The 27,365-nt window shown below is 51.1% G+C and overlaps 1 protein-coding gene across 3 annotated transcripts in view; it reads left to right on the top strand.

Annotated features, from left to right (window-relative positions):
- The window catches only part of LOC134983037 (uncharacterized), a 241,036-nt gene that overhangs the window by 82,498 nt on the left and 131,173 nt on the right, over nt 1-27,365 (top strand). For 2 of the 3 annotated variants that reach the window (XM_063948736.1, XM_063948735.1), the window contains exon 2: nt 23,671-23,964. In XM_063948736.1, coding sequence (XP_063804806.1) covers nt 23,671-23,964 — 294 coding nt within the window. Of the gene's footprint in view, nt 1-23,372; nt 23,499-23,670; nt 23,965-27,365 lie in introns of all 3 variants that reach the window. The other variant, XM_063948737.1, reaches the window with a different exon arrangement.

The following is a 27,365-nucleotide window of genomic DNA, read 5'->3' as shown; positions in this document are numbered from 1 at the left end:
AATACTTTCTTCTGCACTTTATGAATAAATAATTTTTACATCTCAATACAAGCAATACTTCACTATATATTGGTATATTTTTTTCCTACTCACGGAAATCCTTTACCTGGATGGAGAGGCAAAGGTGAACTAGGGAAGAACCATTATTGGAATCTACAGACTAAAGGAAGTGATACTACAAGCGTATTTGGGTGGGCACTGCTGACACCCCACTAAGTCCGGTACGTAGGTCCGCCGCACCTAGGCGGAAATTTTTTTATTTTACATTACACTATATATGTGATTGAAATTTCTGATAATTTTTGGACCCCAAGCGGGACTTCACTATATACTATTTCTTTCTTTGAGGACATCGTGATATATCACGAACAAAGAAGTACTGCTGATAAACTGTCCAGTGAGGAGAACTTTCCCTTTCTACACAAAGAATTATTACCCTCAGTGACCCAGGGAGCGCACCCCAGCAAAAACTATAGAATTAGGATTGAACTTTTTTGGGAAATTGATAACCATCCCAGCTGGGAGATTGCAGCACCTCTGAACTGAAGCGCCATCTGTACACTCGTTTCTGTATAACCAGTTAGTACCTGCCCAGGCGTCTCAGACACCGTCAGGGGCTGTAAAGCGCCCTTTACCTCAGTCGGTCGACACAGACCCAGACACAGACACTGAATCTAGTGTCGACGGTGATGAAACAAACGTATTTTCAAGTAGGGCCACACGTTATATGATCACGGCAATGAAGGAGGCTTTGCATATCTCTGATACTGCAAGTACCACAAAAAGGGGTATTACGTGGGGGGTGAAAAAACTACCTGTAGTTTTTCCTGAATCAGAGGAATTAAATGATGTATGTGATGAAGCGTGGGTTAACCCAGATAGAAAAATGCTAATTTCAAAAAAGTTATTAGCATTATACCCTTTCCCGCCAGAGGTTAGGGCGCGCTGGGAAACACCCCCTAGGGTGGATAAGGCGCTCACACGCTTATCAAAACAAGTGGCGTTACCGTCTCCTGATACGGCCGCCCTCAGGGATCCAGCTGATAGGAGACTGGAAACTACCCTAAAAAGTATATACACACATACTGGTGTTATACTGCGACCAGCCATCGCCTCAGCCTGGATGTGCAGTGCTGGGGTCGTCTGGTTGGATTCCCTGACTGAAAATATTGATACCCTGGATAGGGACAGTATTTTATTGACTATAGAGCAATTAAAGGATGCTTTCCTTTATATGCGAGATGCTCAGAGAGATATTTGCACTCTGGCATCGAGAGTAAATGCGATGTCCATATCTGCCAGAAGGAGTTTATGGACGCGACAGTGGTCAGGTGATGCGGATTCCAAACGACATATGGAAGTATTGCCGTATAAAGGGGAGGAATTATTTGGCGTCGGTCTATCGGATCTGGTGGCCACGGCATCTGCCGGAAAATCCACCTTTTTACCTCAGACCCCCTCCCAACAGAAAAAGACACCGTCTTTTCAGCCGCAGTCCTTTCGGTCCTATAAGAACAAGCGGACAAAAGGACAGTCATATCTGCCTCGGGGCAGAGGAAGGGGTAAGAGAGGGCAGCAAGCAGCCCCTGCCCAGGAACAGAAGCCCTCCCAGGGTTCTGCAAAGCCCTCAGCATGACGCTGGGGCCTTACAAGCGGACTCAGGAGCGGTGGGGGGTCGACTCAAGAATTTCAGCGCACAGTGGGCTTGCTCACAGGTGGACCCCTGGATTCTGCAGGTAGTATCTCAGGGTTACAGGTTGGAATTCGAGAAGTCTCCCCCTCGCCGGTTCCTAAAGTCTGCTTTGCCAACGTCTCCCTCAGACAGGGCGACGGTATTGGAAGCCATTCACAAGCTGTTTTCTCAGCAGGTGATAGTCAAGGTACCCCTCCTACAACAGGGAAAGGGGTATTACTCCACGCTATTTGTGGTACCGAAGCCGGACGGCTCGGTAAGACCTATTCTAAATCTGAAATCTTTGAACCTGTACATACAAAAATTCAAGTTCAAGATGGAGTCACTCAGAGCAGTGATAGCGAATCTGGAAGAAGGGGACTTTATGGTGTCCCTGGACATAAAGGATGCTTACCTACATGTCCCAATTTGCCCTTCACATCAAGGGTACCTCAGGTTCGTGGTGCAAAACTGTCATTATCAGTTTCAGACGCTGCCGTTTGGATTGTCCACGGCACCTCGGGTCTTTACCAAGGTAATGGCTGAAATGATGATTCTTCTGCGAAGAAGAGGCGTATTAATTATCCCTTACTTGGACGATCTCCTGATAAGGGCAAGGTCCAGAGAACAGCTGGAGGACGGAGTAGCACTAACCCAACTAGTGCTGCAACAACACGGGTGGATTCTGAATTTTCCAAAATCTCAGTTGACCCCGACGACACGTCTGCTGTTCCTGGGAATGATTCTGGACACGGTTCAGAAAAAGGTGTTTCTTCCGGAGGAGAAAGCCAGGGAGTTATCCGAACTTGTCAGGAACCTCCTAAAACCAGGGAAAGTGTCTGTGCATCAATGCACAAGAGTCCTGGGAAAGATGGTGGCTTCTTACGAAGCGATTCCATTCGGCAGATTCCACGCACGAACTTTTCAGTGGGATCTGCTGGACAAATGGTCCGGATCGCATCTGCAGATGCATCAGCGGATAACCTTATCGCCACGGACAAGGGTGTCTCTTCTGTGGTGGTTGCAGAGTGCTCATCTGTTAGAGGGCCGCAGATTCGGCATACAGGACTGGGTCCTGGTGACCACCGATGCCAGTCTGAGAGGCTGGGGAGCGGTCACACAGGGAAGAAACTTCCAGGGAGTATGGTCAAGCCTGGAGATGTCTCTTCACATAAATATACTGGAGCTAAGAGCGATTTACAATGCTCTAAGTCTGGCAAAACCCCTGCTTCAGGGTCAGCCGATGTTGATCCAGTCGGACAACATCACGGCAGTCGCCCACGTAAACAGACAGGGCGGCACAAGAAGCAGGACAGCAATGGCAGAAGCTGCAAGGATTCTTCGCTGGGCGGAAGATCATGTGATAGCACTGTCAGCAGTATTCATTCCGGGAGTGGACAACTGGGAAGCAGACTTCCTCAGCAGACACGATCTACACCCGGGAGAGTGGGGACTTCATCCAGAAGTCTTCCACATGATTGTGAACCGTTGGGAAAAACCAATGGTGGATATGATGGCGTCCCGCCTCAACAAAAAACTGGACAGGTATTGCGCCAGGTCAAGAGACCCTCAGGCAATAGCTGTGGACGCTCTGGTAACACCGTGGGTGTTCCAGTCAGTGTATGTGTTCCCTCCTCTGCCTCTCATACCAAAGGTACTGAGAATTATACGGCAAAAGGGAGTAAGAACGATACTAGTGGCTCCGGATTGGCCAAGAAGAACTTGGTACCCGGAACTTCAAGAGATGCTCACGGAGGATCCGTGGCCTCTACCTCTAAGACCGGACCTGCTTCAGCAGGGACCGTGTCTATTCCAAGACTTACCGCGGCTGCGTTTGACGGCATGGCGGTTGAATGCCGAATTCTAAGGGAAAAAGGCATTCCGGAAGAGGTCATTCCTACACTGGTAAAAGCCAGGAAGGAGGTGACTGCACAACATTATCACCGCATTTGGAGAAAATATGTTGCGTGGTGTGAGGCCAGGAAGGCCCCCACGGAGGAATTTCAACTGGGTCGATTCCTACATTTCCTGCAAACAGGATTGTCTATGGGCCTCAAATTGGGGTCCATTAAGGTTCAAATTTCGGCCCTGTCGATTTTCTTCCAGAAAGAATTGGCTTCAGTTCCTGAAGTCCAGACTTTTGTAAAAGGAGTACTACATATACAGCCCCCGGTTGTGCCCCCAGTGGCACCGTGGGATCTTAATGTAGTCTTGGATTGGTTTGAGCCGCTCAAATCGGTGGAGTTGAAGTATCTTACATGGAAAGTAACCATGCTACTGGCCCTGGCTTCAGCCAGGAGAGTATCAGAATTGGCGGCTTTATCATATAAGAGCCCATATCTGATTTTCCATACGGACAGGGCAGAACTGCGGACACGTCCTCATTTTCTGCCTAAGGTGGTGTCAGCGTTTCACCTGAACCAGCCTATTGTGGTGCCTGCGGCTACTAACGATTTGGAGGATTCCAAGTTGTTGGACGTGGTCCGGGCATTTAAAATATATATTTCAAGAACGGCGGGAGTCAGAAAGTCTGACTCACTGTTTATATTGTATGCACCCAACAAGATGGGTGCTCCTGCTTCTAAGCAGACGATTGCTCGTTGGATTTGTAGCACAATTCAACTTGCACATTCTGTGGCAGGCTTGCCACAACCTAAATCTGTCAAGGCCCATTCCACAAGGAAAGTGGGCTCATCCTGGGCGGCTGCCCGGGGGGTCTCAGCATTACAACTCTGCCGAGCTGCTACTTGGTCAGGGGCAAACACATTTGCAAAATTCTACAAATTTGATACCCTGGCTGAGGAGGACCTGGAGTTCTCTCATTCGGTGCTGCAGAGTCATCCGCACTCTCCCGCCCGTTTGGGAGCTTTGGTATAATCCCCATGGTCCTGACGGAGTCCCCAGCATCCACTTAGGACGTTAGAGAAAATAAGAATTTACTTACCGATAATTCTATTTCTCGTAGTCCGTAGTGGATGCTGGGCGCCCATCCCAAGTGCGGATTGTCTGCAATACTTGTACATAGTTATTGTTACAAACAAATTCGGGTTGTTTTCTCTGACGTCCTAAGTGGATGCTGGGGACTCCGTCAGGACCATGGGGATTATCGGCTCCGCAGGAGCCAGGGCACAAAACTAAAGCTTTAGGATCAGGTGGTGTGTACTGGCTCCTCCCCCTATGACCCTCCTCCAAGCCCCAGCTAGGTTTTTGTGCCCGTCCGAGCAGGGTGCAATCTAGGTGGCTCTCTTAAGGAGCTGCTTAGAAAAAGTTTTTAGGTTTCTTATTTTCAGTGAGTCCTGCTGGCAACAGGCTCACTGCTTCGAGGGACTTAGGGGAGAGAAGTTCAACTCACCTGCGTGCAGGATGGATTGGCTTCTTAGGCTACTGGACACCATTAGCTCCAGAGGGAGTCGGAACACAGGTCTCACCCTGGGGTTCGTCCCGGAGCCGCGCCGCCGACCCCCCTTGCAGATGCTGAAGATTGAAGGTCCAGAAACCGGCGGCAGAAGGCTTTTCAGTCTTCATGAAGGTAGCGCACAGCACTGCAGCTGTGCGCCATTGTTGTCACACACTTCACACCAACGGTCACGGAGGGTGCAGGGCGTTGCTGGGGGCGCCCTGGGCAGCAATGTATAATACCTTATTCTGGCTAAAAATACATCACATATAGCCCCTGGAGGCTATATGGATGTATTTAACCCCTGCCAGGTCTCAGAAAAACGGGAGAAGAAGCCCGCCGAAAAGGGGGCGGGGCCTATTCTCCTCAGCACACAGCGCCATTTTCCCTCACAGAAAGGCTGGTGGGAAGGCTCCCAGGCTCTCCCCTGCACTGCACTACAGAAACAGGGTTAAAACAGAGAGGGGAGGCACTTATTTGGCGATATGTATATATATTAAAATGCTATAAGGGAAAAACACTTATATAAAGGTTGTCCCTGTATAATATAGCGTTTTTGGTGTGTGCTGGCAAACTCTCCCTCTGTCTCCCCAAAGGGCTAGTGGGGTCCTGTCCTCTATCAGAGCATTCCCTGTGTGTGTGCTGTGTGTCGGTACTTGTGTGTCGACATGTATGAGGACGATGTTGGTGAGGAGGCGGAGCAATTGCCGGTAATGGTGATGTCACTCTCTAGGGAGTCGACACCGGAATGGATGGCTTATTTAAGGAATTACGTGATAATGTCAACACGCTGCAAGGTCGGTTGACGACATGAGACGGCCGGCAAACCAATTAGTACCTGTCCAGGCGTCTAAAACACCGTCAGGGGCGTTAAAACGGCCTTTTACCTCAGTCGGTCGACACAGACACGGACACTGACTCCAGTGTCGACGGTGAAGAAACAAACGTATTTTCCTTTAGGGCCACACGTTACTTGTTAAGGGCAATAAGGAGATGTTACATATTTCTGATACTACAAGTACCACAAAAAAGGGTATTATGTGGAGGGTGAAAAAACTACATGTGGTTTTTCCTGAATCAGATAAATTAAATGAAGTGTGTGATGATGCGTGGGTTTCCCCCGATAGAAAATTATTGGCGGTATACCTTTTCCCGCCAGAAGTTATGGCGCGTTGGGAAACACACCTTAGGGTGGATAAGGCGCTCACACGCTTATAAAAACAAGTGGCGTTACCGTCTCCAGATACGGACGCCCTCAAGGAGCCAACTGATAGGAGGTTGGAAAATATCCTAAAAAGTATATACACACATACTGGTGTTATACTGCGACCAGCGATCGCCTCAGCCTGGATGGGCAGCGCTGGGGTGGCTTGGTCGGATTCCCTGACTGGAAATATTGATACCCTTGACAGGGACAGTATTTTATTGACTATAGAGCATTTAAAAGATGCATTTCTATATATATGCGAAACTCTGGCATCAAGAGTAAGTGCGATGTCCATATCTGCCAGACGATGTTTCTGGACACGACAGTGGTCAGGTGATGCAGATTCCAAACGGCACATGGAAGTATTGCCGTATAAAGGGGAGGAGTTATTTGGGGTCGGTCCATCGGACCTGGTGGCCACGGCAACAGCTAGAAAATCCACCTTTTTTACCCCAAGTCACATCTCAGCAGAAAAAGACATAGTCTTTTCAGCCTCAGTCCTTTCGTCCCCATAATATCTGCTCAGGGATAGAGGTAAGGGAAGAAGACTGCAGCAGGCAGCCCATTCCCAGGAACAGAAGCCTTCCACCGCTTCTGCCAAGTCCTCAGCATGACGCTGGGGCCGTACAAACAGGTGCGGTGGGGGGTCGTCTCAAGAGTTTCAGCACGCAGTGGGCTCACTCGCAAGTGGACCCCTGGATCCTACAAGTAGTATCCCAGGGGTACAGATTGGAAATTCGAGACGTCTCCCCCTCGCATGTTCCTGAAGTTTGCTTTACCAACGTCTACCTCCGACAGGGAGGCAGTATTGGAAACAATTCACAAGCTGTATTCCCAGCAGGTGATAATCAAAGTACCCCTCCTACAACAAGTAAAGGGGTATTATTCCACACTATATTGTGGTACTGAAGCCAGACGGCTCGGTGAGACCTATTCTAAATGGAGTCACTCAGAGCAGTGATAGCGAACCAGGAAGAAGGGGACTATATGGTGTCCCTGGACATCAAGGATGCTTACCTCCATGTCCAAATTTGCCCTTCTCACAAAGGGTACCTCAGGTTCGTGGTACAAAACTGTCACTATCAGTTTCAGACGCTGCCGTTTGGATTGTCCACGGCACCCCGGGTCTTTACCAAGGTAATGGCCGAAATGATGATTCTTCTTCAAAGGAAAGGCGTCTTAATTATCCCTTACTTGGACGATCTCCTGATAAGGGCAAGGTCCAGAGAACAGTTGGAGGTCGGAGTAGCACTATCTCAAGTAGTTCTACGACAGCACGGGTGGATTCTAAATATTCCAAAATCGCAGCTGTCTCCGACGACACGTCTGCTGTCCCTAGGGATGATTCTGGACACAGTCCAGAAAAAGGTGTTTCTCCCGGAGGAGAAAGCCAGGGAGTTATCCGAGCTAGTCAGGAACCTCCAAAAACCAGGAAAAGTGTCAGTGCATCATTGCACAAGGGTCCTGGGAAAAATGGTGGCTTCTTACGAAGCGATTCCATTCGGCAGATTTCACGCAAGAACTTTTCAGTGGGATCTGCTGGACAAATGGTCCGGATCGCATCTTCAGATGCATCAGCGGATAACCCTGTCTCCAAGGACAAGGGTGTCTCTTCTGTGGTGGCTGCAGAGTGCTCATCTACTAAAGTGCCACAGTTATGCATTCAGGACTGGGTCCTGGTGACCACGGATTCCAGCTTGAAAGGCTGGGGAGCAGTCACACAGGGAAAAAATTTCCAGGGAGTGTGATCAAGTCTGGGGACTTCTCTCCGCATAAATATACTGGAGCTAAGAGCAATTTACAATGCTCTAAGCTTAGCAAGACCTCTGCTTCAAGGTCAGCCGGTATTGATCCAGTGGGACAACATCACGGCAGTCGCCCACGTAAACAGACAGGGCGACACAAGAAGCAGGAGGACAATGGCAGAAACTGCAAGGATTCTTCGCTGGGCGGAAAATCATGTGATAGCACTGTCAGCAGTTTTCATTCCGGGAGTGGACAACTGGGAAGCAGACTTCCTCAGCACGACCTCCACCCGGGAGAGTGGGGACTTCATCGAGAAGTTGTTTCCACATGATTGTGCACCGTTGGGAAAGACCAAAGGTGGACATGATGGCGTCCCGCCTGAACAAAAAACTGGACAGGTATTGCGCCAGGTCAAGAGACCCTCAGGAAATAGCTGTGGACGTTCTGGTAACACCATGGGTGTACCAGTCGGTGTATGTGTTCCCTCCTCTGCTTCTCATACCAAAGGTACTGAGAATTATAAGACGTAGAGGAGTAAGAACTATACTCGTGGCTCCGGATGGGCCAAGAAGGACTTGGTACCCGGAACTTCATGAGATGCTCACAGAGGACTCAGGGCCTCTGCCGATAAGAAGGGACTTGCTTCAGCAAGTACCATGTCTGTTCCAAGACTTACCGCGGGTGCGTTTGACGGCATGGCGGTTGAACGCCGGATCCTAAGAAGAAAAAAAAGGCATTCCGGAAGAGGTCATTCCTACCCTGGTCAAAGCCAGGAAGGAGGTGACCGCACAACATTATCACCACATGTGGCGAAAATATGTTGCGTGGTGTGAGGCCAGGAAGGCCCCACGAAGAAATTTCAACTCGGTCGATTCTTGCATTTCCTGAAAACAGGAGTGTCTATGGGCCTCAAATTGGGGTCCATTAAGGTTCAAATTTCGGTCCTGTCGATTTTCTTCCAGAAAGAATTGGCTTCAGTTCCTGAAGTCCAGAAATTTGACAAGGGAGTACTGCATATACAACCCCCTTTTGTGCCTCCAGTGGCACTGTGGGATCTCAACGTAGTCCTGGGATTCCTCAAATCACGTTGGTTTAAACCGCTCAAATCTGTGGATTTGAAATATCTCACATGGAAAGTGACCATGATGTTGGCCCTGGCCTCGGCCAGGCGAGTGTCAGAATTGGCGGCTTTGTCTCACAAAAGCCCATATCTGATTGTCCATTCGGACAGGGCAGAGCTGCGGACTCGTCCCCAGTTTCTCCCTAAGGTGGTGTCAGCGTTTCATCTGAACCAGCTTATTGTGGTACCTGCGGCTACTAGAGACTTGGAGGACTCCAAGTTGCTAGATGTTGTCAGGGCCCTGAAAATATAGATTTCCAGGACGGCTGGAGTCAGGAAAACTGACTTGCTGTTATCCTGTATGCACCCAAAAAACTGGGTGCTCTTGCTTCTAAGCAGACGATTGCTAGTTGAATGTGTAGTACAATTCAGCTTGCACATTCTGTGGCAGGACTGCCACAGCCAAAATATATAAATGCCCATTCCACAAGGAAGGTGGGCTCATCTTGGGCGACTGCCCGAGGGGTCTCGGCTTTACAACTTTGCCGAGCTGCTACTTGGTCAGGGGCACACCCTGGCTGAGGAGGACCTGGAGTTCTCTCACTCGGTGCTGCAGAGTCATCCGCACTCTCGTCAGAGAAAATAAGATTTTACTTACCGATAAATCTATTTCTCGTAGTCCGTAGTGGATGCTGGGCGCCCATCCCAAGTGCGGATTGTCTGCAATACTTGTACATAGTTATTGTTACAAAAAAAAAAATCGGGTTGTTATTGTTGTGAGCCGTCTGTTCAGAGGCTCCTACGTTTGTCATACTGTTAACTGGGTTTAGATCACAAGTTATACGGTGTGATTGGTGTGGCTGGTATGAGTCTTACCCGGGATTCAATATCCTTCCTTATTGTGTACGCTCGTCCGGGCACAGTATCCTAACTGAGGCTTGGAGGAGGGTCATAGGGGGAGGAGCCAGTACACACCACCTAATCCTAAAGCTTTATTTTTGTGCCCTGTCTCCTGCGGAGCCGCTATTCCCCATGGTCCTGACGGAGTCCCCAGCATCCACTACGGACTACGAGAAATAGAATTATCGGTAAGTAAATTCTTATTATACCTGTCCCATTCATACAACACCCCATATACCTGTCCCACTCATACAGCACCCCATATATACCTGTCCCACTCATACAGCACCCCCATATACCTGTCCCACTCATACAGCACCCCATATAGCTGTCCCATTCATACAGCACCCCCATATACCTGTCCCATCCATACATCACCCCCATATACCTGTCCCATTCATACAGCACCCATATACCTGTCCCATTCATACAGCACCCCATATACCTGTCCCATTCATACAGCACCCCTATATACCTGTGCCATTCATACAGCACCCCCATATACCTGTCCCATCCATACATCACCCCCATATACCTGTCACACTCATACAGCACCCCCATATCACTGTTTCACTCATACAGCACCCCCATATACCTGTCCCATTCATACAGCACCCCCATATACCTGTCCCATTCATACAGCACTCCTATATACCTGTCCCATCCATACAGCACTCCCATATACCTGTCCCATTCATACAGCACCCCATATACCTGTCCCATTCATACAGCACCCCCATATACCTGTCCCATTCATACAGCACCCCATATACCTGTCCCTCTCATACAGCACCCCCATATACCTGTCCCATTCATACAGCACCCCCATATACCTGTCCCATTCATACAGCACCCCCATATACCTGTCCCATCCATACAGCACCCCCATATACCTGTCCCATTCATACATCACCCCCATATACCTGTCCCGTTCATACAGCACCCCTATATACCTGTTCCACTCATACAGCCCCCCCATATACCTGTCCCATTCATACAGTACCCGCATATACCTGTCCCACTCATACAGCCCCCCCATATACCTGTCCCATTCATACAGCACCCCATATACCTGTCCCATTCATACAGCACCCCATATACCTGTCCCATTCATACATCACCCCATATACCTGTCCCACTCATACAGCACCCCCATATACCTGTCCCATTCATACAGCACCCCATATACCTGTCCCATTCATACAGCACCCCCATATGCCTGTCCCATTCATACAGCACCCCCATATGCCTGTCCCATTCATACAGCACCCCCATATGCCTGTCCCATTCATACAGCACCCCCATATGCCTGTCCCATTCATACAGCACCCCCATATGCCTGTCCAATTCATACAATACCCCCATATACCTGTCCCATTCATACAGCACCCCATATACCTGTCCCATTCATACAGCACCCCCATATACCTGTCCCATCCATATAGCACCCAATATACCTGTCCCATTCATACAGCACCCCCATATACCTGTCCCATTCATACAGCACCCCATATACCTGTCCCGTCCATACATCACCCACATATACCTGTCCCACTCATACAGCACCCCATATACCTGTCCCACTCATACAGCACCCCCATATACCTGTCCCATTCATACAGCCCCCCATATACCTGTCCCATTCATACAGTACCCGCATATACCTGTCCCACTCATACAGCCCCCCCATATACCTGTCCCATTCATACAGCACCCCATATACCTGTCCCATTCATACAGCACCCCATATACCTGTCCCATTCATACATCACCCCATATACCTGTCCCACTCATACAGCACCCCCATATACCTGTCCCATTCATACAGCACCCCCATATACCTGTCCCATTCATACAGCACCCCATATACCTGTCCCATTCATACAGCACCCCCATATGCCTGTCCCATTCATACAGCACCCCCATATGCCTGTCCCATTCATACTAGAGATGAGCGGGTTCGGTTTCTCGGAAACCGAACCCCCCCGAACTTCACGCTTTTTACACGGGTCCGAGGCAGACTCGGATCTTCCCGCCTTGCTCGGCTAACCCGAGCGCGCCCGAACGTCATCATCCCGCTGTCGGATTCTCGCGAGGCTCGTATTCTATCGCGAGACTTGGATTCTATATAAGGAGCCGCGCGTCGCCGCCATTTTCACACGTGCATTGAGATTGATAGGGAGAGGACGTGGCTGGCGTCCTCTCCGTTTAGACTAGAGTAGAGACACTTGATTGTTGATTTACTAATTTTGGGGAGCATATTAGGAGTACTACTTGCTGATAGTGTGACCAGTGACCACCAGTTTAATTAATTCGTTCTCTGCCTGAAAAAAAACGATACACAGTGACACAGTCACATACCATATCTGTGCTCAGCCTCAGTGTGCTGCATCATATGTAATACTGTATATCTGACTGTGCTGAGTGCTCACTGCTCACACAGCTTAATTGTGGGGGAGACTGGGGAGCAGTTATAGCAGGAGTACATATTTTAAGTACAGTGCACACTTTTGCTGCCAGAGTGCCACTGCCAGTGTGACTGACCAGTGACCACTGACCACCAGTATATTGTGATTGTCTGCCTGAAAAAGTTAAACACTCGTCTTGTGGTGTTTTTTATTCTATAAACGCATTCTGCTGACAGTGTCCAGCAGGTCCGTCATTATATAATATATACCTGTCCGGCTGCAGTAGTGATATATATATATTTTATATCTCATTATCATCCAGTCTATATTAGCAGCAGACGCAGTGCGGTAGTCCACGGCTGTAGCTACCTCTGTGTCGGCAGTCGCTCGTCCATCCATAATTGTATACCACCTACCCGTGGTTTTTTTTTTTTTTTCTATTTTCTTGATACTAGTAGCTTACTTTAGGAGTCTGCAGTGCTGAGCTGACAGGGTCCAGCAGGTCCGTCATTATATAATATATACCTGTCCGGCTGCAGTAGTGATATATATATATTTTATATCTCATTATCATCCAGTCTATATTAGCAGCAGACGCAGTACGGTAGTCCACGGCTGTAGCTACCTCTGTGTCGGCAGTCGCTCGTCATCCATAAGTATACTAGTATCCATCCATCTCCATTGTTTACCTGAGGTGCCTTTTAGTTGTGCCTATTAAAATATGGAGAACAAAAATGTTGAGGTTCCAAAAATAGGGAAAGATCAAGAACGACTTCCACCTCGTGCTGAAGCTGCTGCCACTAGTCATGGCCGAGACGATGAAATGCCATCAACGTCGTCTGCCAAGGCCGATGCCCAATGTCATAGTACAGAGCATGTAAAATCCAAAACACCAAATATCAGTAAAAAAAGGACTCAAAAATCTAAAATAAAATTGTCGGAGGAGAAGCGTAAACTTGCCAATATGCCATTTACCACACGGAGTGGCAAGGAACGGCTGAGGCCCTGGCCTATGTTCATGGCTAGTGGTTCAGCTTCACATGAGGATGGAAGCACTCAGCCTCTCGCTAGAAAAATGAAAAGACTCAAGCTGGCAAAAGCACAGCAAAGAACTGTGCGTTCTTCGAAATCACAAATCCACAAGGAGAGTCCAATTGTGTCGTTTGCGATGCCTGACCTTCCCAACACTGGACGTGAAGAGCATGCGCCTTCCACCATTTGCACGCCCCCTGCAAGTGCTGGAAGGAGCACCCGCAGTCCAGTTCCTGATAGTCAGATTGAAGATGTCAGTGTTGAAGTACACCAGGATGAGGAGGATATGGGTGTTGCTGGCGCTGGGGAGGAAATTGACCAGGAGGATTCTGATGGTGAGGTGGTTTGTTTAAGTCAGGCACCCGGGGAAACACCTGTTGTCCGTGGGAGGAATATGGCCATTGACATGCCTGGTGAAAATACCAAAAAAATCAGCTCTTCGGTGTGGAAGTATTTCAACAGAAATGCGGACAACATTTGTCAAGCCGTGTGTTGCCTTTGTCAAGCTGTAATAAGTAGGGGTAAGGACGTTAACCACCTCGGAACATCCTCCCTTATACGTCACCTGCAGCGCATTCATCATAAGTCAGTGACAAGTTCAAAAACTTTGGGCGACAGCGGAAGCAGTCCACTGACCAGTAAATCCCTTCCTCTTGTAACCAAGCTCACGCAAACCACCCCACCAACTCCCTCAGTGTCAATGTCCTCCTTCCCCAGGAATGCCAATAGTCCTGCAGGCCATGTCACTGGCAATTCTGACGAGTCCTCTCCTGCCTGGGATTCCTCCGATGCATCCTTGCGTGTAACGCCTACTGCTGCTGGCGCTGCTGTTGTTGCTGCTGGGAGTCAATGGTCATCCCAGAGGGGAAATCGTAAGACCACTTTTACTACTTCCACCAAGCAATTGACTGTCCAACAGTACTTTGCGAGGAAGATGAAATATCACAGCAGTCATCCTGCTGCAAAGCGGATAACTGAGGCCTTGGCATCCTGGGCGGTGAGAAACGTGGTTCCGGTATCCATCATTACTGCAGAGGCAACTAGAGACTTGTTGGAGGTACTGTGTCCCCGGTACCAAATACCATCTAGGTTCCATTTCTCTAGGCAGGCGATACCGAAAATGTACACAGACCTCAGAAAAAGACTCACCAGTGTCCTAAAAAATGCAGTTGTACCCAATGTCCACTTAACCACGGACATGTGGACAAGTGGAGCAGGGCAGACTCAGGACTATATGACTGTGACAGCCCACTGGGTAGATGTATGGACTCCCGCCGCAAGAACAGCAGCGGCGGCACCAGTAGCAGCATCTCGCAAACGCCAACTCTTTCCTAGGCAGGCTACGCTTTGTATCACCGCTTTCCAGAATACGCACACAGCTAAAAACCTCTTACGGCAACTGAGGAAGATCATCGCGGAATGGCTTACCCCAATTGGACTCTCCTGTGGATTTGTGGCATCGGACAACGCCAGCAATATTGTGTGTGCATTAAATCTGGGCAAATTCCAGCACGTCCCATGTTTTGCACATACCTTGAATTTGGTGGTGCAGAATTATTTAAAAAACGAGAGGGGCGTGCAAGAGATGCTGTCAGTGGCCAGAAGAATTGCGGGACACTTTCGGCGTACAGGCACCACGTACAGAAGACTGGAGCAACACCAAAAACGCCTGAACCTGCCCTGCCATCATCTGAAGCAAGAAGTGGTAACGAGGTGGAATTCAACCCTCTATATGCTTCAGAGGTTGGAGGAGCAGCAAAAGGCCATTCAAGCCTATACAATTGAGCACGATATAGGAGGTGGAATGCACCTGTCTCAAGCGCAGTGGAGAATGATTTCAACGTTGTGCAAGGTTCTGCTGCCCTTTAAACTTGCCACACGTGAAGTCAGTTCAGACACTGCCAGCCTGAGTCAGGTCATTCCCCTCATCAGGCTTTTGCAGAAGAAGCTGGAGACATTGAAGGAGGAGCTAAAAGGGAGCGATTCCGCTAGGCATGTGGGACTTGTGGATGGAGCCCTTAATTCGCTTAACAAGGATTCACGGGTGGTCAATCTGTTGAAATCAGAGCACTACATTTTGGCCACCGTGCTCGATCCTAGATTTAAAACCTACCTTGGATCTCTCTTTCCGGCAGACACAAGTCTGCTGGGGTTCAAAGAACTGCTGGTGACAAAATTGTCAAGTCAAGCGGAACGCGACCTGTCAACATCTCCTCCTTCACATTCTCCCGCAACTGGGGGTGCGAGGAAAAGGCTCAGAATTCCGAGCCCACCCGCTGGCGGTGATGCAGGGCAGTCTGGAGCGACTGCTGATGCTGACATCTGGTCCGGACTGAAGGACCTGACAACGATTACGGACATGTCGTCTACTGTCACTGCATATGATTCTCTCACCATTGAAAGAATTGTGGAGGATTATATGAGTGACCGCATCCAAGTAGGCACGTCAGAAAGTCCGTACTTATACTGGCAGGAAAAAGAGGCAATTTGGAGGCCCTTGCACAAACTGGCTTTATTCTACCTAAGTTGCCCTCCCACAAGTGTGTACTCCGAAAGAGTGTTTAGTGCCGCCGCTCACCTTGTCAGCAATCGGCGTACGAGGTTACATCCAGAAAATGTGGAGAAGATGATGTTCATTAAAATGAATTATAATCAATTCCTCCGTGGAGACATTGACCAGCAGCAATTGCCTCCACAAAGTACACAGGAAGCTGAGATGGTGGATTCCAGTGGGGACGAATTGATAATCTGTGAGGAGGGGGATGTACACGGTGATATATCGGAGGAAGATGATGAGGTGGACATCTTGCCTCTGTAGAGCCAGTTTGTGCAAGGAGAGATTAATTGCTTCTTTTTTGGTGGGGGTCCAAACCAACCCGTCATTTCAGTCACAGTCGTGTGGCAGACCCTGTCACTGAAATGATGGGTTGGTTAAAGTGTGCATGTCCTGTTTATACAACATAAGGGTGGGTGGGTGGGAGGGCCCAAGGACAATTCCATCTTGCACCTCTTTTTTCTTTAATTTTTCTTTGCATCATGTGCTGTTTGGGGAGTAGTTTTTTGAAGGGCCATCCTGCGTGACACTGCAGTGCCACTCCTAGATGGGCCAGGTGTTTGTGTCGGCCACTAGGGTCGCTTAGCTTACTCACACAGCTACCTCATTGCGCCTCTTTTTTTCTTTGCGTCATGTGCTGTTTGGGGAGTAGTTTTTTGAAGGGCCAGCCTGCGTGACACTGCAGTGCCACTCCTAGATGGGCCAGGTGTTTGTGTCGGCCACTTGGGTCGCTTAGCTTACTCACACAGCTACCTCATTGGGCCTCTTTTTTTCTTTGCGTCATGTGCTGTTTGGGGAGTAGTTTTTTGAAGGGCCATCCTGCGTGACACTGCAGTGCCACTCCTAGATGGGCCAGGTGTTTGTGTCGGCCACTTGGGTAGCTTATCTTAGTCACAGAGCTACCTCATTGCGCCTCTTTTTTTCTTTGCGTCATGTGCTGTTTGGGGAGTAGTTTTTTGAAGGGCCAGCCTGCGTGACACTGCAGTGCCACTCCTAGATGGGCCTGGTGTTTGTGTCGGCCACTAGGGTCGCTTAGCTTACTCACACAGCTACCTCATTGCGCCTCTTTTTTTTCTTTGCGTCATGTGCTGTTTGGGGGGTGTTTTTTGGAAGGGCCATCCTGCGTGACACTGCAGTGCCACTCCTAGATGGGCCAGGTGTTTGTGTCGGCCACTTGGGTCGCTTAGCTTAGCCATCCAGCGACCTCGGTGCAAATTTTAGGACTAAAAATAATATTGTGAGGTGTGAGGTGTTCAGAATAGACTGAAAATGAGTGGAAATTATGGTTTTTGAGGTTAATAATACTTTGGGATCAAAATGACCCCCAAATTCTATGATTTAAGCTGTTTTTTAGGGTTTTTTGAAAAAAACACCCGAATCCAAAACACACCCGAATCCGACAAAAAATATTCGGTGAGGTTTTGCCAAAACGCGTTCGAACCCAAAACACGGCCGCGGAACCGAACCCAAAACCAAAACACAAAACCCGAAAAATGTCCGGCGCTCATCTCTAATTCATACAGCACCCCCATATGCCTGTCCCATTCATACAGCACCACCATATGCCTGTCAAATTCATACAATACCCCCATATACCTGTCCCATTCATACAGCACCCCCATATACCTGTCCCATTCATACAGCACCCCCATATGCCTGTCCAATTCATACAATACCCCCATATACCTGTCCCATTCATACAGCACCCCCATATACCTGTCCCATTCATACAACACCCCATATACCTGTCCCATTTATACATCACCCCATATACCTGTCCCATTCATACAGCACCCCATATATACCTGTCCCACTCATACAGCACCCCCATATACCTGTCCCACTCATACAGCACCCCATATAGCTGTCCCATTCATACAGCACCCCATATACCTGTCCCATCCATACATCACCCCCATATACCTGTCCCACTCATACAGCACCCCCATATCCCTGTTTCACTCATACAGCACCCCCATATACCTGTCCCATTCATACAGCACCCCCATATACCTGTCCCATCCATACAGCACTCCCATATACCTGTCCCATTCATACAGTACCCCCATATGCCTGTCCCACTCATACAGCACCACCATATACCTGTCCCATTCATACATCACCCCATATACCTGTCCCACTCATACAGCACCCCCATATACCTGTCCCATTCATACAGCACCCCCATATACCTGTCCCATTTATACATCACCCCATATACCTGTCCCATTCATACAGCACCCCATATACCTGTCCCACTCATACAGCACCCCCATATACCTGTCCCATTCATACATCACCCCCATATACCTGTCCCATTCATACATCACCCCCATATACCTGTCCCATTCATACAGCACCCCATATACCTGTCCCGTTCATACAGCACCCCCATATACCTGTACCGTTCATACAGCACCCCTATATACCTGTCCCGTTCATACAGCACCCCTATATACCTGTCCCGTTCATACAGCACCCCCATATACCTGTCCCGTTCATACAGCACCCCTATATACCTGTCCCGTTCATACAGCACCCCTATATACCTGTCCCATCCATACAGCACTCCCATATACCTGTCCCATTCATACAGTACCCGCATATACCTGTCCCACTCATACAGCACCCCATATACCTGTCCCACTCATACAGCACCCCCATATACCTGTCCTAATCATACAGCACCCCCATATACCTGTCCTATTCATACAGCACCCCCATATACCTGTCCCATCCATACAGCACCCCCATATACCTGTCCCATCCATACAGCACCCCCATATACCTGTCCCACTCATACAGCACTCCCATATACCTGTCCCACTCATACAGCACTCCCATATACCTGTCCCACTCATACAGCACCCCCATATACATGTCCCACTCATACAGCACCCCCATATACCTGTCCCACTCATACAGCACCCCCATATACCTGTCCCACTCATACAGCACCCCCATATACCTGTCCTATTCATACAGCACCCCCATATACCTGTCCCACTCATACAGCACCCCCATATAGCTGTCCTATTCATACAGCACCCCCATATACCTATCCCATCCATACAGCACCCCCATATACCTGTCCCATCCATACAGCACCCCCATATACCTGTCCCATTCATACAGCACTCCCATATACCTGTCCCATTCATACAGCACTCCCATATACCTGTCCCATTCATACAGCACTCCCATATACCTGTCCTATTCATACAGCACTCCCATATACCTGTCCCATTCATACAGCACCCCCATATACCTGTCCCATTCATACAGCACCCCCATATGCCTGTCCCATTCATACAGCACCCCTACATACCTGTCCTATTCATACAGCACCCCCATGTACCTGTCCCATTCATACAGCACCCCCATATATCTGTCCCACTCATACAGCACCCCATATATACCTGTCCCACTCATACAGCATCCCCATATACCTGTCCCACTCATACAGCACCCCCATATAGCTGTTCCATTCATACAGCACCCCCCTATTCCTGTCCCATTCATACAGCACCCCCATATACCTGTCCCATCCATACAACACCCCATATACCTGTCCCACTCATACAGCACCCCCATATACCTGTCCCACTCATACAGCACCCCATATAGCTGTTCTATTCATACAGCACCCCCATGTACCTGTCCCATTCATACAGCACCCCCATATACCTGTCCCATCCATACAACACTCCTATGTGCCTAATTAGTCATTGGGGGTCCAAGTAGTTCTGATCAAGTCCCAACATTCTTACCTTTAAAATGGGGATTTTCACCAACATTTCATGTGGAGAGGTGTATGGGGCATGTGGGGAGAGGTGTATGGGGCGCGTGTGGAGAGGTGTATGGGGCGCGTGTGGAGAAGTGTATGGGGCGCGTGTGGAGAAGTGTATGGGGCGCGTGTGGAGAGGTGTATGGGGCGCGTGTGGAGAGGTGTATGGGGCGCGTGTGGGGAGGTGTGAGGCGCGTGTGTGGGGAGGTGTGAGGGGCACGTGTGTGGGGAGGTGTGAGGGGCGCGTGTGTGGGGAGGTGTGGGGAGGTGTGAGGGGCGCGTGTGTGGGGAGGTGTGAGGGGCGCGTGTGTGGGGAGGTGTGAGGGGCGCGTGTGTGGGGAGGTGTGAGGGGCGCGTGTGTGGGGAGGTGTGAGGGGCGCGTGTGTGGGGAGGTGTGAGGGGCGCGTGTGTGGGGAGGTGTGAGGGGCGCGTGTGTGGGGAGGTGTATGGGGCGCGTGTGTGGGGAGGTGTGAGGGGCGCGTGTGTGGGGAGGTGTGAGGGGCGCGTGTGTGGGGAGGTGTGAGGGGCACGTGTGGGGAAGTGTGAGGGGCGCGTGTGGGGGAGGTGTGAGGGCACGTGTGGGGAGGTGTGAGGGCACGTGTGGGGAGGTGTGAGGGGCGCGTGTGGGGAGGTGTGAGGTGCGCGTGTGGGGGAGGTGTGAGGGCACGTGTGGGGAGGTGTGAGGGCGCGTGTGGGGAGGTGTGAGGGCACGTGTGGGGAGGTGTGGGGGAGGTGTGAGGGCACGTGTGGGGAGGTGTGAGGGCACGTGTGGGGAGGTGTGAGGGCACGTGTGGGGAGGTGTGAGGGCACGTGTGGGGAGGTGTGAGGGCCGCGTGTGGGAAGGTGTGTGGGGCGCGTGTGGGGAGGTGTGAGGGGCGCGTGTGGGGAGTTGTGAGGGCACGTGTTGGGAGGTGTGAGGGGCGCGTGTGGGGAGGTGTGAGGGGCGCGTGTGGGGAGGTGTATGGGGCACGTGTTGGGAGGTGTATGGGGCACGTGTGGGGAGGTGTGAGGGCACGCGTGGGGAGGTGTGAGGGCACGCGTGGGGAGGTGTGAGGGGCACGTGTGGGGAGGTGTATGGGGAGCGTGTGGGGAGGTGTGAGGGGCGCGTGTGGGGAGGTGTGAGGGGCGCGTGTGGGGAGGTGTGAGGGGCGCGTGTGGGGAGGTGTGAGGGGCGCGTGTGGGGAGGTGTGAGGGCACGTGTGGGGAGGTGTGAGGGGCGCGTGTGGGGAGGTGTGAGGGGCGCGTGTGGGGAGGTGTAAGGGGCACGTGTGGGGAGGTGTGGGGGAGGTGTGAGGGCACGTGTGGGGAGGTGTGAGGGCACGTGTGGGGAGGTGTAAGGGGCACGTGTGGGGAGGTGTGAGGGCACGTGTGGGGAGGTGTGGGGGAGGTGTGAGGGCACGTGTGGGGAGGTGTGAGGGCACGTGTGGGGAGGTGTGTGGGGAGGTGTGAGGGGCGCGTGTGGGGAGGTGTAAGGGGCGCGTGTGGGGAGGTGTAAGGGGCGCGTGTGGGGAGGTGTGAGGGCACGTGTGGGGAGGTGTGAGGGCGCGTGTGGGGAGGTGTGAGGGCGCGTGTGGGGAGGTGTGAGGGGCGCGTGTGGGGAGGTGTAAGGGGCGCGTGTGGGGAGGTGTAAGGGCACGTGTGGGGAGGTGTTGGGGAGGTGTGAGGGCACGTGTGGGGAGGTGTGAGGGCACGTGTGGGGAGGTGTGAGGGCACGTGTGGGGAGGTGTGAGGGCACGTGTGGGGAGGTGTGAGGGCCGCGTGTGGGAAGGTGTGTGGGGCGCGTGTGGGGAGGTGTGAGGGGCGCGTGTGGGGAGTTGTGAGGGCACGTGTTGGGAGGTGTGAGGGGCGCGTGTGGGGAGGTGAGGGGCGCGTGTGGGGAGGTGTATGGGGCACGTGTTAAGAGGTGTATGGGGCACGTGTTGGGAGGTGTATGGGGCACGTGTTGGGAGGTGTATGGGGCACCTGTGGGGAGGTGTGAGGGCACGCGTGGGGAGGTGTGAGGGGCACGTGTTGGGAGGTGTATGGGGAACGTGTGGGGAGGTGTGAGGGGCGCGTGTGGGGAGGTGTGAGGGGCGCGTGTGGGGAGGTGTGAGGGCACGTGTTGGGAGGTGTATGGGGCACGTGTGGGGAGGTGTGAGGGCACGCGTGGGGAGGTGTGAGGGGCACGCGTTGGGAGGTGTGAGGGGCACGTGTTGGGAGGTGTATGGGGAACGTGTGGGGAGGTGTGAGGGGCGCGTGTGGGGAGGTGTGAGGGGCGCGTGTGGGGAGGTGTGAGGGGCGCGTGTGGGGCGCGTGTGGGGAGGTGTGAGGGAACGTGTGGGGAGGTGTGAGGGCACGTGTGGGGAGGTGTGAGGGCACGTGTGGGGAGGTGTGAGGGGCACGTGTGGGGAGGTGTGAGGGGGAAGTGTGAGGGCACGTGTGGGGAGGTGTGAGGGCACGTGTGGGGAGGTGTGAGGGGCACGTGTGGGGAAGTGTGAGGGCACGTGTGGGGAGGTGTGAGGGGCGTGTGTGGGGAGGTGTGAGGGGCGCGTGTGGGGAGGTGTGAGGGCACGTGTGGGGAGGTGTGAGGGGCACGTGTGGGGAGGTGTGAGGGGGAAGTGTGAGGGCACGTGTGGGGAGGTGTGAGGGGCACGTGTGGGGAGGTGTGAGGGGCACGTGTGGGGAGGTGTGAGGGGCACGTGTGGGGAGGTGTAAGGGGCACGTGTGGGGAAGTGTGAGGGCACGTGTGGGGAGGTGTGAGGGGCGTGTGTGGGGAGGTGTGTGGGGAGGTGTGAGGGGCGCGTGTGGGGAGGTGTGAGGGGCGCGTGTGGGGAGGTGTGAGGGGCGCGTGTGGGGAGGTGTATGGGGCGCGTGTGGGGAGGTGTATGGGGCGCGTGTGGGGAGGTGTATGGGGCGCGTGTGGGGAGGTGTATGGGGCGCGTGTGGGGAGGTGTATGGGGCGCGTGTGTGGGGAGGTGTAAGGGGCATGTGGGGAGTTCTAAAGCATAACTTATGACGGGACCTAGTAATGGGCAGGTAGGACCCCAGTTTTGTAGTGTTAGGGGTCCCTGAGACTGACACTGGCTCAGGGCACCAGTATGTCCGGTCACAGCTCTGAGTATATGTATACCGTTACACCCTGCCTGCAGAACGGCGTCTGTGTGGGGTCTGCGCAGTGCCGCAGCTACTCTCATACAGTAAGTTGTTCTGTAAGTCTGGTCTGGGGGGGATATGTGCGCCACTGTTCTCCCCCTCCCCCTCCCCCTCCCCACCTCCGCACTTGTGTATAGATGGAGAAGGACACATTCTTAGGAAAGACTCTGAGAGAGACGGAGCTGTGACGGGTAAAGGCACATGCTGTGTGGGGTTGGGTATGCGTGACCGGTAGTGGAATGCCGGCGGGGCGGAAGGGGGCGAGCGCAAACAGCTCCTTGCGAGCTCGCCACGCTGTAGGCTCGGTGTTGACCTCCAATCGCTGCAGGTTCTATTCTCACTCTGTGGTGTCGTGGACACCCAGGAGTGATAATAGTCCCTGTTGGTCGGCACGGTGAGGGGGGTGGTATGTAGGGGGAGGTATTAGACCGCTGGTCACATGACTACATCCCGCTGTCTTTATACCCTGATGTACAGATGTGGCTCTGCTCATCTTACCTGCAGATGTGTTGCGAGTGTGGATGTGCCGCTATTACCACTTCACGTCCCGGCTGTGATCTGTTCGTGGGAACGCTCGCACCCATGCCATGCTGTGGATCACAGGTGTGTGCGCAGAGCCCGCTGATCATGGCGGATGAGTCTGGTGTGCTGCGATTAGTCTGTACGATGTGCAGGGATTCGCCTGTACGCCAGCTGCGCAGTAAACACTCTGTATGTCCCGTGTCCTGGTTACTTCCTGCTACATTGTTACCCTGTTACTCTTATATCTCCACAGCGCAAACTCAGATAAAATATGCCGTCACGGGAAGTGACGTAACGCTGCAAGCCGGATTATCTGGAACCCCCAAGGAAATTAGCTGGACATTTAATGGCAATAAAATTGTGGACTTACACGTGTCCTATCCACCGGATTTTTATAGTAATTGGGCTGAGAGAGTGGAAGCGGATCTCACGTCCGGACGTCTGACTATAAGAAACGCGTCTGCAGAGGATTCCGGGACGTACAATGCAGACGTCATCGTTACTCTGAGTGTCATCACACCCACAACGTTCTCTCTGCGTGTGCTAGGTAAGTGTGTCACTAACACTCATTCAGTCACAGGCCGTCTGTGTTATTCATCATGTTACTTAATATGAAAGATTCTATGAACATGAAACGCGTGTCATAGACTGTTCCCCGGCTACATCTGTCCTTAGCAACCAATACAGAAGTGCGCAAATCTTCCATAATAATGATAGCGCCCTCACCTGGGCTGGGTTAAGGACGGCTACACATCAGAACAATGATCGACAAGCGCGCACACACAATCGGGGGACAACGGTGCAATCTGACACTCGACATCGCCGGTGACCTCTTCGGTTGACCCTGCAGCTGAGCCGACCAGAAGAACCGCACAAATCGGGCATACACACTTAACTATATGCCTGGAAACGACAAGTCGGGTGATATCGTTCCATTGTGTGCCCACCCTGAGACCTTTAGATGACCTAAGCACTTAGATTTTGGTGCCCCCATATATATCTAATTTATAATGTAAACCGTAAAATAAAATTTTATTTGTAGAGAGGACACAAAACTTCCAGTAAGTGTATTTTGGGATATTTCCAGTTTATTTATTTTTCAAAAGTTTTCTCCTACTTTTTCTAACTGCGAAGTCTTTAATCGGATCCTCAAAGTTATCTCCAAAATTCTCGCCAAGGCCTTTAAAAACCTCCAGATTCGGAGAAACCCTCCATCTGGTAATACTGTACTGCGCGCCGCTGCCCTCACTCTCAGCGGATGACTGAAGGCGACCGCAGACATGACCAAGACGGGAACGGTCACGCCAGCCTCGGTGGGCCGTCCGGCAGTTACCAGATTCTAATTCTGTTGTATTCCCAACATTAATGTATATCATTAACCTGTATTGTTGTGATTATTTTTATTGTTTTATATATCATGTAGTTACTGTGGGAGCCCCTTGTTGTGCAACCTGGAGCAGCTGCACCATTTGCAGTTTTGCACTATATGGTCCATAGTAAATCTAGCAATGGAACATTCTCTGTGGTGCCCCTTACCTTGATGCCCTAAGCACATGCTTATTTTGCTTAATGGTTAATCCAGCTGTGCCACTCACATGTCAGAGGTCAGGAATGATTCCACGGAGTACGATTGGGTGACACTATAAGAGGCATGATAGACCCGGGTCTGCGTGACACTCCTTGTAGCTCGGCCGGTGCAGGATGCGTGAGCATACTGGAATAGAAGCCTGTCGTGTCCGTGTGTGTAGTAATAATGGGGAGATGTACTGTACTGCACTTATCGTGCCGCAATCGTATAACGCTTCCTGGAATGGCCATATCAATCCAACCTATAAAAACAAAAATAAAAAACTGGGCTGGTGAAAGTATAAATTATGGGCCCTACACACCCGGCGATGTGCCGCCGAGGTGTCAGACGGCCGATACGGGCCACCCGGCGGCAGGGGGGAGTGACTGGCGGAGTGAAATTTCTTCACTTCCCCCGGCTCCATAGCAGTGCATGCTAGTATGGACGAGATTGTCCATATTGGCCTGCATGTATAAGCAACATGGCACCAACGATGGGTAATTAAAATCCTATTTTCTCTTACGTCCTAGAGGATGCTGGGGTCCACATTAGTACCATGAGGATGTACCAAAGCTCCCAGAACAGGAGGGAGAGCGCGGAGACTCCTGCAGAATCGATAGACCAAACTTTAGGTCCTCAGAAGCCAAAGTATCGAACTTGTAGTGTCAGGTCTCTGGGTTTGTCTGTCCCCAGCGGGGGCGCTAGTGGGTCAGTGTTGGTGCGATGTATAAATCGTGGAGGCAGTATAAAGGTCCTGCGCATATGCGCTGATGTTTATTGTCACAAAGCAGATGGTATAACTCTGAACAAACAGAAAACCGGTAATGTGGAAAACAATGATAGGTAACTGAATCCAGATAACTGAAAGTCTCTTGCAGTAAAACAACTTGATACTGAATGCAGGTGATATGAACAGAACTCCAATTATACTTGAAAGAACACAGATTTGGTATAACACAAATGAGATAAACTTTGGAAAAGCAGAACTCCGATATTCTTGAGAAACACACAGTCTCTATTACAGCACAAGTCCATATAGCCGCACTAGGCTTAAGCAGGAGACAGTCTCTAAGCAAATAGGTGGAATAATTGCTGAGAAGCACAGATGGTATGCAGGTAATGAATGCACAGGTAGATAATGATATGAACACCTGAGGAGAGTCTCTTACTGCTGGTGGATTGTGGCTGGATGTAGCTGGAGTCCGGAGTAACAGGAGAGCTGTAGGAATGGTAACTGGAACAATGAAGATAACCACAGGGGAACGCTGGAAACAGGAACACAGGAACCAGGAGAACTAGACACACTGTATGTGACTCGTTGTCCGAGGCAATGTGAATGAGCCACGGGCTGGAAGTTATACCCCTTGCTCAGCAGTGATTGGTCAGTGAACTCTGGGTGGAGACACAGTGCTGGATTGCACACCGGGATCAGCTGAGTGCAGGAGTCATGGCAACGACCACACAGGCAGGACGCCGGCACACAGCAGAATACACACAGGACCAGACTCAGGGGTACTCAGCAATGCGGAAGATGGCGCTCGCGGTCCATACACCCATGTAGCCGCAACTGGGGCCATGACCTCCGGAGGCCTGCACACCAGCGCGCTGGTAGGTGAGACGCAGCAGAGCGCCGGTTCCTGACATGTAGAACTTAGCAAACGTGTTCGACCCTGACCAAGTAGCCGCTCGGCAAAGTTGTAAAGCCGAGACACACCGGGCAGCCGCCCCGGAAGAACCCACCTTACAAGTAGAGTGGGCTTTGACAGATCATGGACACGGCAATCCTGCCGTAGAATAAGCATGCTGGATAGTAAACCGGATCCAGCGAGAAATCGTCTGCTTAGAAGCAGGACACCCAATCTTGTTGGCATCATAAAGTACAAAGTCCGACTTTCTGTGACGAGAAGTTCTCTTAGCGTAAATTCTCAAATCCCTCACTACATCCAAGGACTTTGAGGTAATTGAGAAGTCGGTAGCCACTGGCACCACAATAGATTGGTTGATATGAAAAGCTGAATCAACCTTTGGTAGAAATTGCTGACGTGTCCTGAGCTCAGCTCTATCTTCAGGAAAAATCAAGTAGGGGCTCTTGCAGGACAATGCCACCAATTCTGACACGCGTCTAGCTGATGCCAACGCCAAGAACGTGACCGCCTTCCAAGTAAGAAACTTGACATCAACCAATCCGACTGTAGGAACTGCAGCACCACGTTAAGATCCCAAGGTGCTGTAGTAGGCACAAAGGGAGGTTGCATGTGCAGAACCCCCTTCAAGAAAGTCTGAACCTCAGGGAGGGCAGCCAATTGTTTCTGGAAGAAAATGGACAAGGCCAAAATCTGGACTTTTATGGAACCCAAGTGCAGGCCCATATCCATACCTGC

This window comes from Pseudophryne corroboree (assembly GCF_028390025.1).
Source record: "Pseudophryne corroboree isolate aPseCor3 chromosome 2 unlocalized genomic scaffold, aPseCor3.hap2 SUPER_2_unloc_1, whole genome shotgun sequence".
Classification (NCBI taxonomy): domain Eukaryota; kingdom Metazoa; phylum Chordata; class Amphibia; order Anura; family Myobatrachidae; genus Pseudophryne; species Pseudophryne corroboree.
Note: the sequence above shows the minus strand (reverse complement) of the source record. Positions and strands in the feature narration are given on the sequence as shown.